Raw genomic sequence first — 12,417 nt, forward strand, 5'->3', positions numbered from 1 at the left:
TACTTACTATATACTTACTATAACTACTTACTATACTAATACACTTGTATATATAAGTTATACAGTGGATTGTTAAGCCACTACATAAGTGCTTAATTTTATTTTTTAACTGGCTAGCAGAGGGCACTCCTTGAGTCTCAATAAGAAGTGCAACTGTATAAAAAAATGGCCTTGTTGGTCACTCAATCTTTTACTTCAGTAAAGACTTCGCTTATAGGTTTATGGTCTCAATCTCTAGTTTCAGCTGTTACACAACACAATATTGTCTTCATTTTGTAATTTTGATTTAGACTGCTAGATTATCCATCCATCCATTCCAGCTGTCACTGGGTGTGAGGTGTGGTCTCCCCAGACAGGTTACAAGCCCATCACAGGGGCAACACATAGACCCTTACACTGTTCCACTAGAATAGACTATCGCACATTATGTCATTGAGTGTAGTACCTTGTAAGTGAAAAGCCATGAGCATGTAGGGTCTGTAGTTTTTCAGTCAGTACCAGCCCTTGCACTACTATCAAAACACACAAAGGGTAACAGCTAAAATATCCATCTGAACAATTCTGAATGTGAGTGCACAAACCAAGACTTACATTTTTTATATACAGTTTATGCACAGAAACAAATGATCCTGTATGATGTCGTTTTGTCTTCACAGGGAAGTTCAAAGATGTCTACCATGATTACAAGTACACCTACCAGGGCTGTGGGATCATCCTCATAGTTGCTAGTGTCTTCCTGTTTGCAGGAATGGGGCTGAACTATCGGCTGCTGGACAAAGAGAAAAAAAAGGAGGAGAGGAGAGGAGTGGTGGGAGTTGGAGAACAAAAGTCCAACAGGGACAATGCTGCCAAAGAGGTGGCAGAAGCTAGGAATACAGAGGACACTGTATAAAGTCCTGCATCAAGTCAATTTACAACATAGGTCAATTTATTGTCCTTAGTGAGGTAATTTTTCATCAAAAGAAACATGCTTTTTCAACAGGCAACAATAGCATTAATTCCTCATCAGTTTGATTATGCATTGTTTTTGAAGCCCACCATAGAACTCATAGCCACAATTATAAAAGTCCTTTAAACACAAATACACAATCCTCATTAAATATATACCTCTTATATTTATACTTAAACCTCATAAATATAGTAAATAAGCAATTTAAATTACGTCTGTCTTATTGGTAATAATCATTATAACATTCTTTATAACTTTATTTCCTTTAGCATGTTAACCTTCTGAAATGTACAATCACATAATGAAAGTGTTTTGCTCTCGTTTGTTTGCTGTTACCAGTAGAAAGCTTTATTTTTAAGAGACACTTTCTCTTTTCTCACTTCTCTCTCACGACATTTATAAGACAGCATGAGCTTTCCAAGCACATCACAGCAAAGTGCAATTTTTTTTTAACTTTCAGAAGTATCACCCATGCCACTTTGTTTATTCCATAAGCACATTCATTCTCATTCTAAATTCTTTTAAATGTTATTTTTTTCTGGTTCATTGTTGATAATGCATTATGCCAATTATAAAATAATTCTGATGTTTAGCGGTTTGCCTTATGATGGAAAACATGCCACTGACTGCAAAAAAAGGAATTTTGTGGAAAAAGTCAAATAAAAGGCTGTTTAACAAGGATGTAATACTCCACTGTGTCTTGTGTCTTGTTTTTTCTTGAATCTAAGATAGAAATATGGTATGATATTTTTGTTATGTGCTAACATAATTTATTTAAAAATTAAATCTTAACGTCAGGAAAAAAAGAATAATTCTACATTATTATTTTGTTTGTAATATTTTTTACATATCAGTTTTGATACAAGAGTTCAGAGAATAATTAATATTCTCCACTATGTACCAAACTGATTGATGGTTTCAAAGATACAAAGTGCTGTTCTTATATGACATATATCACCTCCAACTGCATATCTGTGCTAAATTAGACCCTTGACTATAACGTATTACCTTCATTTTTCATTTTATAATATACAATTTTGCTTTATTTTGCCAATTTTACACATTAAATATTAATTAAAGGGACACAGCATCCGCCCACCAAAAAAACAACTTAATTTTGTGTATATACCACTGCTACCACAAACATTATTCTTATATTATTATTATTATTATTATTATTATTATCATCAAGAAGAAGAAGAAAAATAAGATAATAAAAAAATAAAGTATGATATTTAAATAAACCTGAACGACACAACAATAGTCTTCACTTAAACAGTTGGGCAAGAGTCCTTCCTCGCCTCGTGCAGGGTGGTCGCGTTATAACCGTTAACCAAGTTTAACAGGTAACGTTTAAAAAAAATGTCATAGTTTACACGTAGTACCTAGTAAATTACCACATTGATGTTTATTAAGTAACATTCTAAACTACTGACTATTATTATTGGTTTTTTATCTTGTATTTTGTGGGAATTAACGCTGCTCTAATATACCGGAGGTAACTGTTAGCTGTTGTCTGCGAGCCTAGTTGACTCACAAATAAAAAAGCTAATTACTGTTAGCTAACCAGCTAATGTTTAGGGTTATTTGACTTGTGAATATTAGGTAAAAAGGGAAGATAATAGTTATTTGTAGTCTTCTGGCATTTCTGTGGTGTTTATTAACGATGTCTTGGTTTAAAACACCGCATTATTAAATAACTAGGTTATTGCTGTATGGCTATTCCAGAATGGAGAGAGATCAGCGTTTTAGCTTCAAGCTGTTGGTGCCTCCCAGGGTGAATAACGGACCAATATCTGCGGTTCAACCTCAAGAAATAGTTGAAGACAGAGGCAATTTCATGAAAGCATTGCAACCTGTAAGTCAATAAATAGTTCGTTATAATTAGTTAATAATTAGAAGCTAAACAATGATGAAAAAACTCAAAGCACCACTATGCTAGCTCAGCAGTAACTATTTAACCTTAGCAATGACCATTGTATGTGTGTTGTCAGCAGCATTCTATGAGGCAGTAATTATTAACACACATGACATTAAATATTACTGCTCTTTTCCACCAGAGTTACAGTGAATGCTTTGACAAAGAGAAAAACATCCTGTTCCCCAATACAAACATGGTTGCACCAACTAAACCGCCCAAACAAGGTATTTGTGTGTCTTTGTGTTATTTAACAACACCAGTTCTATCACTTCCAACAGAAGAACTGCACTATAAATACTAAACTAATTATTGTTTCCCACTAAAGACTTTCTGAAGATGAAACTCATGCAACCAATGGAGAAAGACGGGGTAAATATTTCTATTGCACAGAAATGTGCAGCATGAATATGTCTGTGTGTGTCATTTTACTTCCTAAACTGTGGATGTTTTCCAGAATAATTGCAATCCTGGTCAGCTTTATTCAAAGCTGTTTGATGAAGTTGAGAAAATTAAGTGTTGGAAGGTTAAAGTTTATTCTGACACTGTGGAAAAGGAAAGAAGGCTCCAAGATAACAAAAGAACAATTGAAACACAGCGCAAGGCAATTCAGGAGTTGCAGGTGTGTACCCCACAGACTGATCTTATTTGATCTTATGCTTATCTCTGTCTATCTACTTATGTACAACATTTACAACAGGAAGAGATAACTTTGAATTCTTTAATGTATTTTCTGTCTGCAGTTTGGAAATGAAAGTCTCAGCATAAAGCTGGAGGAGCAGATTAGTGAAAATGAAGAACTGAGAAACAAGTATGTGTGATTTGTGAAACTAAGATAAATATGATGATCTGATTACATTTAGCTTTGTTTTGTTCCTTTAATTGTGAAATGCTAAAAACTCAATTTTTAAAATGCAGAAACAATTCAACATGGAACTTGTGCAATATACTCAAGGAAACCTTTGACTCGTCAGTTGAGAAAATACAGTTATGTAAGTAAAAATTCTGGTGATCTGGAGAATACTTTTCTTTATCAGCTTTAGTAAGTGCAGAAATAAACGGTACATTGCTGTGAATGTTTTGCAGTTGAAGCTGAAAGAGAGGAAACCCACCACCTCCTTACTGAAAACAACGAAAGCGTTAAGGTAAAACACCACAAAATATTTGCCAGTAGTAGCTTTTAATTTATTATATTTTGTTGACCAAAACATTGTAAAATGATGAGGTTTGATTGCCAGTTTATTACTTTTTCATTTAGAAAATGATTGCCGCATTTGAAAGCCTACGTGTCCGAGTAGAAACTGATCAGCAAGAGATGCAGAAAGGTATATATATATACATTTCTTCTTGCCGCTATTACGCCAAAATGTTATGTCTTTTACTCAATAAAATGCCTTAAATGTATTTAGGCTTTAAGTGGAACTAGATGAATTAGTGACACTTTGACCATCAACACAGCATGTTTTATTGTTTTTCAGTCGAAGAAGACTTACTGCGATTTGACCATCTACAAAAGAAATATCAGCAGGAATTTAAGATAAAACAGGAAGAGGTTGGTGGGGGCAAAAAGCCCTTCCATCAGTTTATTTGAGGAACTTTTGGCATGAAATATATTTCCACAAATTTTACAAATTTTGACACGTTAATGACTGACATGTTCTTTACAGATAACCATGCTTCAATTAAAACTTAAGGATAAGGAAACCCAACTACAGAAACTCCTGCTGGACCTCGATGAAACTCAGAAGCACTGCAATGAACTTCAACAGTCAACAAGTAACATCATAATTAGATCTGAAGATAAGCTGTGAATGTTGATTTTATAAACTTTGCTACACTGGTAATAAAAACAGTGTGTTCATAACAAGACATTTTTTAAATATTACTCAGTATTAAATATGCAGAAGTATTAGAGTCATGACAGTATATTTGGATAGATGCTCATTAACATGAGAAAAGGTGCTTAGTATAAGGTGAAAATGTTTTATTTCTTTTCCAGACTTCAGGTCAGGTTAGTACACTTTGTTTTGGGGATATTAATATTATATATGTGCTTTTATAGATCATCAATTTGAAGTTCTCAAAAGTGCAAAAGCTGAACAGGAATCTCTTCTTCAACAACTGAATATTGCTGAGCAGCGCTGCAGAGAGACTGAGGTGAGTATCTTGAGATTCTTTTCTTTGTACTGAAATTGGGCTCTTGTGTTGCATGCAATATGCTTTAACTGAAATATTAATAACCCAACAAAGAAAAATCAGGAAACTACTGCTGCAGCCTTGGAACAAAGTAAAAAAGAGTATGCTGAGGTCATCCAAAGCAAAGATCTCAGTTTACAGGAGCTCAACAGAGTCAAAAACCAGCAAGCAGAGGAGTTAGAGTGCATTCAATCAACCATTCAAGAGCTAAAGACTTCACTAGCACTAGAGAAAGAGAGGTATATTAAACTCCTTCATTCACAGTGTTTTCTAGATAAAGTACAGTGTTTCCTCATGTCATTATATTCTTGTTTTTACTTTTCTGAAGGGCCAAAGAGCTTGAGGATAAACTTATAGAAAACAACACTGAACTTGAAAGGAGAAACACAGTTTTAGGTAAGTCCCACCGGATAACATGTGTTGATATTTTTAGGTGATGTGGTTTCAAGTCGAAAGAAATATTTTACTCAACAGGGGAAACCTTTGACCAAGCTACAAAGAAAGATGGCCTAATCCAAATTCTCAAAGATGAACTGGTACGGTTTATTTGAAGGGAAAGTGTACGATTTCTCTCTAAAACCAGTCCTTGCATGCCCAAGTCTGTTACATACCTTCAAAACAATATGTGTTCTTGTTATTAGGACACAAAATCTAAATCCATTGAGTCAGTGAAGGCTAAAATTCAGTTCACTCAAGCTAAAATGGAGGAACTCATGGCTGAGCTTTCAAAGAAAACTGAAGAAATCCACTTGGTTAAGGTGATATAAGTAGATAAATAGATACATAATGCAAAAAGAAAAGACGATCTGTATCAGATAGCCTAATAAAGATACTTAAAATTGTTTGTCCTTTTTCCCTGATACAGAAAGAAGCAGAGAATGCTTTTGCTGAAAATGATTCACTGAAAAAGGCTTGTGAAGCTGCTGAAAAGGAAAAAGAACATTTACAGGAGAAGTCCACTTTGACTCAGGTATTTACATGTTTTTAATTTTGTTTCTCATCCCCTCACCTCTTATCCACTAGAGAAAGCTGTTTATGTGTTTGGTAGTAAAATATATTCATTGGGTTGAAATATACAATGCATTGCTTCTCTGCAATATACCTGCAGATCAAAGTGCAGGTGCTGGAGGAACAGCTGTGTACTGAAATGAAGAAAAATAAGGAATGCAACGTTCAGATGGAGCAGCTGAGGAAAGACATTTTGCAAAATGAGTGAGTTATTAATAGACAGCCATTTTATCATATTAGCATATATAATATTTTATTACGCTGTTGTAATATGTTTCATTTTTTATTTATGTCATTTTTAAGAGTAAAGTATGAAGAGTTATTATCAAACTTTAATGAGCTGCAGTCTGAGAAGACAGCCATTCAAGAGCAGTTTGAAAATGGATTATCTAACGTGCAAACTATTGAGGCAAACATGAAGGTTTGAATTTTATTATATTATTGTCATTTTTATTATTATTTGTATTATTATTAATTCATTTATTATATGAATCACAAATTCTGAAAACTGTTTTGACTCAGGTGAGTGAGGAGAAGGCATTAAAACTCGATGGAGAAATTCAAACGCTGGTGGAAGAAAACAAGACTTTACGGTGAATATGCACTTCAGAGGCTTAAAGATACTTTTTCCTGATTGGAATGCACAGTTTTTGAGATTTAAATATTAATTTTCCATGCAATAGAGATGAGTTAACTGCAGTCAAAACCAAAATCCTGGGGAAATGTGTACAAACAGAAACTCTGCAGAAGCAAATTGAAGAAAAGGTAAGCATCTTAACTAAATTATTAGTAGAAACAGGGCTTTATAAAGATGCTTATTCTAAACATGTTCATTATGACTTCTTTATGCTCTGTGTGAACAGTATGAGCAACTTCAGGTGAAAATCACAGAAAAAGAAAAACAGATCAAAGCTGTGGAAACAAAGGTGAGTGAAAAATGTGAAATTGCAAATACTGTTGTTATTGATCATTTTCTGGAACTAAACAAAAAATCTTTGCTTTTTAGCTGTGCAAACTCAGAAAACAATATGAAATTAAATTTAAAGCCCAGGAGGAATACAAGAAAGAGGTTTGTAATGACCATGAAACTCTAGCTATAAAAGGAGTGGAATGGTATTTATTGTCCTCACTTGTATATTTTCAGAATAAAATGCTTAAGAAACAAATGGCACAGGAGATTGCAAAATCCAGTGACCTTGAAACAACGGTATGGGGATGGTTTGCTTTGTGTTTTTATTTTCCAGTTGTTAATACGTATGTGAACTATTTAAGCTAATCAGTATTAGACTGGAAAATTAAGATGCTGCTTTAATCTTTAGATCAACAGCCTTCAAAATGAGTCCCAGAACCTTAAACAACTCAAAGGAGAAGAACATGAGAAACTGCTCAAGGCTCTTGAGTCAAAATCGACTTTTGCAGCAGAACTTGAGAAAGAGGTTACTTTTTTATTTTTCAATTTGTAATTTCAATTTAATTAACATTTACCTCCTTCAAATTGAATTTACAATAATAGAACCAATTTGTGTTGTAGGTCCAGAAACTTAGAATAACAGCAGCAGAAGCCATTAAGAACAAGGAGGCCACAGAACTTAAATGCCAGCATAAGATTGGAGATATGGTCACTCTGATGGAAAAACATAAGGTAAAGTTATTATAATGGCCTTTTTGCTGTCTGATAAATATGTCTCATGTATATTGTGTTGGAATGAACCCAACTTGTCACTACCAGAGCCAGTATGACCGGATGGTCCAAGAAAAGGACGCAGAACTTGAAGAGAAGAAGAAGAATGAGATGGAGGCGACTGCTCGTGAAAAATCACTGGTACCAAGAAACATGCTAAGTAGCACTAATAATGATTGACCAGAAAATATGTCATATCCTAACATTTGCATCACAAATTTCTCTAAATCAGGAATTGGACCTCTCAAAGCATAAGTCTGAAAATGAGAGGCTGAAGAAAGAGCTGAAGGCAGAAACAAGAGAGAAGGTATATCCTACTTTAAATCAGTTTATGTTGGATTTATGAATACAGCTGTTTGTTTGTCATACTTCTGAGAGAGACAGCTCACAATGTAACAAACACTTTGAATTTAGAAAAACCTCAGAAACAAAACAAGTGATCTGAAGCAGGAAATGTCTGTTGTGAAAAGGACTCTGCTGTCACAAGGGAGCGACAAACAGGTACAGTGCATGCAGCTCATAGGCTGCCACTAGATGGCATTCTTTGTCATTACTTTTAGTTGACCCAAAATTGTATGTGTACTACTACAGGTAGCTGCCTCAAACTATAAACAAGGGAAAAGTTCAGAGGTTCCAAAAGAGAACTCTTCAAAGAGTCACACATTTGACTTCTTCAAGGCCAAGAAAACTTCCTCCTACAGCAAAGATGGTCAGAGTTTGGCCACTCGTACAACATATGTGAGTTTTATCGACCAAAATGTTTTCAACAGATTAAGCACGTTTTGTTTCAGACATTTTTGTTTAAGGTAAGCTTAGAAAATCAGATGATTAAGGTTTTTATAACTACAGATTTCTCAAAATAGCCTTTTCTACTTCAGATATAGTACATCCTTGGTTTTGGGTATTATGAAAAATAAATACAACCCCAATTGAATTTGCTGAACTGGTATTTATTAGAAAAATAATCCATGGTACCAGGTTATAGGTAAAGACAAAAACAGAACAACATTCAGCTGAGTCAGGATCAGCCGATATTTGGTATAAGTGATTGGTGGATCAAAACGGACAAATAGATTCATTTATTATTTTTCCATAATATTTGCGAAGATTTTAATTGCCATTTTTTGGTTTGTTTTTTTTGGTGGACATGGTGTTTTAGCCTTTCAATTTGTAGCCCTATAGCTATTCATAATGTTTATTATTCACCTGGATTTTATTTAGAGAAAGAAAAGAGATTTTAAATGTATTTATTGTGTATGAGTAAAAAAAGGTATATATTCATATGTTTGAATGAGAGTCTCAAATGTGCCATGGGAACTAAAAATGCACCAGAGTTGACAGATTTATTTAGAAACCATCAATTAACAAGAATAGCAGTGTGAATATGAGCATGGGTGTTACGCATTGGAGAAAACATTTAAATTCATGAAGAGCATCTCTCAGAGATTAGTAAGCTAGCAGCTTTTATAGGGCCTGAGAATACTGGCGCCAGATACTCTTAGTCAGTTCACATGGAAGACTCTGCTAATAATTGCCTATAGCTGTAGGGAACGACTGCAAAACTTTGTGTGTGAGTGCAAAGCAGTACAATGTAACCTTATTACCACAGCCTTTTTCTGAAACAACTTTGTTTGAATTGTTGTTAAGGAATCTGCTACTGAATTTATCAGAGCATCATGTGGAACACCAAAATCCAAGGTAGACTGCAATTTAACCTATTCATAAAGTAGATATATAAAATGGCTATAGTGACAGAATAAATTATAACATAATTCATGTATCGATATGCTTTTATTTACTTTAAGTTTTATGATAAATGATTGCACTGACTTTGAATTGTAGTGCATCAGCAGTGAAGACATGAAAACCCCAAGAAGTCTTACAAACCATATTGCTGGAACAACAAAGATCAAAGTAATATAGTATACCATTCTGACATTTTCCAAAATTGAAAAAATATGAATATATTCACTGACATTTACTCCCCTATAGTCCTACAGAATAAGGACTCCCCCTTCTGAACAGTCAGCACAGTGGGGAAAGAGCGCCATTGAACTTGACCCCAAGTCTGACAGCTCAGATCAAAATGATCTCTTGGTAAGCAATGTTTTTTTGTTTTTGTTTTTTCGGGTTGGGGGGTGGGGGCTTGTTAATATTTAAAAAAAATAATGGCATAAACCTTGCAGGTTATGTGAATGTGATTTTACCATTTCTGCAAATTCGCTAGGACAGATTAATGTGTATTCCTCTGTTTCTTGTCTTGATAGACCTTTACAAATACACCTGCACATAAAAGTTCAGATTCACAATGTAAACTCCACATTCTCAAAAAGGTAATGTGCCTTTATGATCCAACAAAGTGGCATATAATATACTTACTTTGATTTTTAAAAATCCCTATATGTGTGTATGTGTGTGTTATTTTTACAGAATCAGAGCCCACTCATTCATAAATCACCAGGAAACTCCTTAAAGCTGGCTGCAATGAAAAGAATGAGAGATGCTGGTTGGACAGCTGTTACTGGCTGTGACAAAAAAAAGAAGAAGACCAATGAGAAGATTTTTGCCTAAGTATGGCTGTTAGGTCAGATTAGCAGTAATAACAATATTGGTAGAGGTGGGTGACTTGAAATACAGTTCTATTGAGAATGAATAAATAATACACGATTGACTGAATAACAAATAGACTAAAAATAACACAAAAACATGAATGGAATATGTTTCTATGGTTCAACTAAAACATAGTGTCAATGAGAAGAAGGTTTTAGTGTTAAGATGCCAGCTTTTAGTAAGTTTATTTATGGGTGTTTAGGATTAAATTTCTACCTACTACAGAGTCAATGTCTTTACTTATGTATTACTTTGCTGTTGTGCTAATGTTTGGAATAACTCATCTTTAATGTTAACGTGAAATCTAATATGTTCTATCACAAGGTTATGTTGCTGATCTTTGACAATTTCTAGTTGTTACAAGTTACTCTGTTAATATATTTATGTATTCTGGTGTTGTAAAAATAAAAGCAATGTTCTCAAAAATCAGTTTTGTACTTGTTTGCATGTCCTACCTATTCTCATTTTCCTTTTCTAAGGACCACTTTTCTCTTATAAAGACCATCATAGGAGTTGTATTTCAGTCTTGAAAGTATATTGGTTACATTAGTTCAGTACATTGGTTTTACCCACTCCTAAACTGTAGATTTCAGACTATAGAAACTCTGTGTCTTTAATGGAGAAACTCAAGGTGGAATTGAGACTGGTCTGCAGGAGCTGTTGGTACGTTGTCGTAGATTGGATGGCCATCATAAAGTCCTCCAGAAATAACGAGTGTGTCATCATCTGCCACAAATGTATCTGTTTAAAATTAGATTAGTATTTTTAATTGCCAATAGTAAATGAAAGGGTTTGAACTAATTGTTTGATGAAGGAGAGTCCCTTACCTGTGTATTGAGCATTATTGAGAGGTTGGTGCAAGTACTGTATTTTCTGTTTGCATTTGTGAAACATAAGAAAAACCAACAACACAGCAAATGCTCCAAGTACAGTGCTGAAGACAATAGTCATATTCCTTTCAGAGACATTGAGGCCCACATCTAGCAACAAAGTAAAACAGCAAGAATTACCATAATCAGCAAATTATATAAAAAAAAAATGAATAGTTGTTGCTAAAACTGCAGATAAGAATGGAGCCTTATGCTTACCTTGTCTGGTTCTGTTCATGGTAGTATGAGTTGCATTTTCAGTTGTAATTACTGGAGTACTTGGTGTACTTGAGTTATCTACTGTGGTCTGGATTGCTGCCGTTGTTTGTGCAGTAAATGTTGACATTTGAGTGCTAGAGCTTGTAGTCCTCAGAGTTGTACTGTTTGTTAGAGGAGTCAAGGTGGTTGCTGACTGAGAAGTCTGGTAGTGACTTGTCCTCTCGGTTGTTGCCGCAGTGGTGCTAACGACAGTTTTGTTATCCAACTGTGTGCTGGTATATAGTGTTGTCTCCTCAGTCAAATTTGAGATTGGTGAAGTAGAGTCAGACTGAGTTAGTGTCGTAAGGGTCGTTAAGCTAAAGGTTGGTTGAGGAGTGCTAGTCCCATTTTCTGTTTGGGCCACACTGAACAAAAGGGCCAGATGGCAGTAAACCAGGGCAGTAAACTTTACATCCATGGCCTTTTAATCTGGAACTAGAAAGAAAAACATTAGCTGAAATCAAGACTGAACAAGACTAGATGTGATCTTTTTAGTTAAATTACACAAACATGTAAATCCCTCTTGTGAAATTTTAAGTAAATTCAAACCGTTTAAAAAACTAATTCTAAAAAAAAAAAAGAAAGAAAGAAAAACCAGCTCACCTTGTTTAGTTAATAAGAGTGAAAACAGCAGCCTAGTTTAGTTTAATTCTCTGGTTGAAAGTGTGCCTCCATGTCTCAACTGACTGTTCACTTCCTGGATTGAAAGTGGCTGATACTATGGCAGGTGAATGTGGGCAGGGCAGTTTTACCCTTAAACTTCCTCTACTGTTTGTTACTAAGGAGACAAAGGCATTGTTGTAAGTCGGTCCAGAGATCAGCGTCTGTTTCTTTATGGCAAACATATTTTACAAGCCTTAAAGAGACAGTTACCCAAAAGACAATACATGTATATATATAGAGAGAGAGAAAAAGGGGTGTGTGTACA

At 34.6% G+C, this 12,417-nt stretch overlaps 2 protein-coding genes and 2 long non-coding RNA genes across 11 annotated transcripts in view; 2 read left to right on the forward strand and 2 right to left on the reverse strand.

Annotated features, from left to right (window-relative positions):
• Positions 1-1,617, forward strand: part of LOC309706584 (monocarboxylate transporter 1-like) — a 100,780-nt gene extending 99,163 nt beyond the window's left edge. For all 6 annotated transcript variants that reach the window (XM_082533248.1, XM_082533249.1, XM_082533251.1 and 3 more), the window contains one exon: positions 657-1,617. In XM_082533248.1, the coding sequence (XP_082389374.1) occupies positions 657-892 (236 nt within the window). In that variant the 3' untranslated portion in view covers positions 893-1,617. The remainder of the gene's footprint in view (positions 1-656) is intronic.
• On the reverse strand, positions 20-2,279 carry LOC309706586. Its single transcript, XR_014276764.1, has 3 exons — positions 2,195-2,279; positions 698-769; positions 20-512 (listed from the first exon to the last, which is right to left on the reverse strand). It is a non-coding gene; the product is annotated as an uncharacterized lncRNA (long non-coding RNA).
• On the forward strand, positions 2,205-10,791 carry sycp1 (synaptonemal complex protein 1). Of its 3 annotated transcripts, XM_082533241.1 has the most exons (35): positions 2,205-2,295; positions 2,678-2,807; positions 3,010-3,094; positions 3,196-3,239; positions 3,325-3,489; positions 3,611-3,678; positions 3,786-3,859; positions 3,954-4,012; positions 4,126-4,192; positions 4,346-4,419; positions 4,535-4,643; positions 4,930-5,024; positions 5,118-5,302; positions 5,392-5,459; positions 5,538-5,599; positions 5,705-5,821; positions 5,929-6,033; positions 6,172-6,275; positions 6,375-6,492; positions 6,594-6,664; positions 6,755-6,836; positions 6,935-6,997; positions 7,078-7,140; positions 7,216-7,278; positions 7,391-7,507; positions 7,603-7,713; positions 7,801-7,893; positions 7,985-8,059; positions 8,167-8,253; positions 8,344-8,490; positions 9,400-9,450; positions 9,595-9,666; positions 9,745-9,849; positions 10,020-10,085; positions 10,183-10,791. In XM_082533241.1, the coding sequence occupies exons 2-35, from the start codon at positions 2,679-2,681 to the stop codon at positions 10,321-10,323; spliced, it is 3,135 nt and encodes a 1,044-aa protein (XP_082389367.1). In that variant the 5' UTR covers positions 2,205-2,295; position 2,678; the 3' UTR covers positions 10,324-10,791. The 3 variants fall into 3 exon arrangements, with proteins under 3 accessions (XP_082389367.1, XP_082389369.1, XP_082389368.1); XM_082533243.1 differs by lacking the exon at positions 7,216-7,278; XM_082533242.1 differs by lacking the exon at positions 2,205-2,295 and having other exon boundaries at positions 2,657-2,807.
• Positions 10,792-10,891: 100 nt separating this feature from the next.
• Positions 10,892-12,335, reverse strand: LOC309706585. The gene is made up of 4 exons (XR_014276763.1): positions 12,093-12,335; positions 11,451-11,924; positions 11,190-11,342; positions 10,892-11,103 (listed from the first exon to the last, which is right to left on the reverse strand). It is a non-coding gene; the product is annotated as an uncharacterized lncRNA (long non-coding RNA).
• Between the last annotated feature and the right edge of the window lie 82 nt (positions 12,336-12,417).

The sequence above is a fragment of the Aulonocara stuartgranti genome, assembly GCF_965226115.1.
Source record: "Aulonocara stuartgranti genome assembly, chromosome: 5".
Lineage (NCBI taxonomy): Eukaryota > Metazoa > Chordata > Actinopteri > Cichliformes > Cichlidae > Aulonocara > Aulonocara stuartgranti.

Excerpts from the sequence above, each read along its gene's own strand:
- sycp1 (XM_082533241.1), top strand. The coding sequence starts at position 2,679 with ATGGAGAGAGATCAGCGTTTTAGCTTCAAGCTGTTGGTGCCTCCCAGG. Across the intron at positions 5,460-5,537 it reads AAGGAGAAACACAGTTTTAG|GGGAAACCTTTGACCAAGCT; the intron begins GTAAGTCCCACC and ends TTTACTCAACAG. Across the intron at positions 10,086-10,182 it reads AACTCCACATTCTCAAAAAG|AATCAGAGCCCACTCATTCA; the intron begins GTAATGTGCCTT and ends TTATTTTTACAG.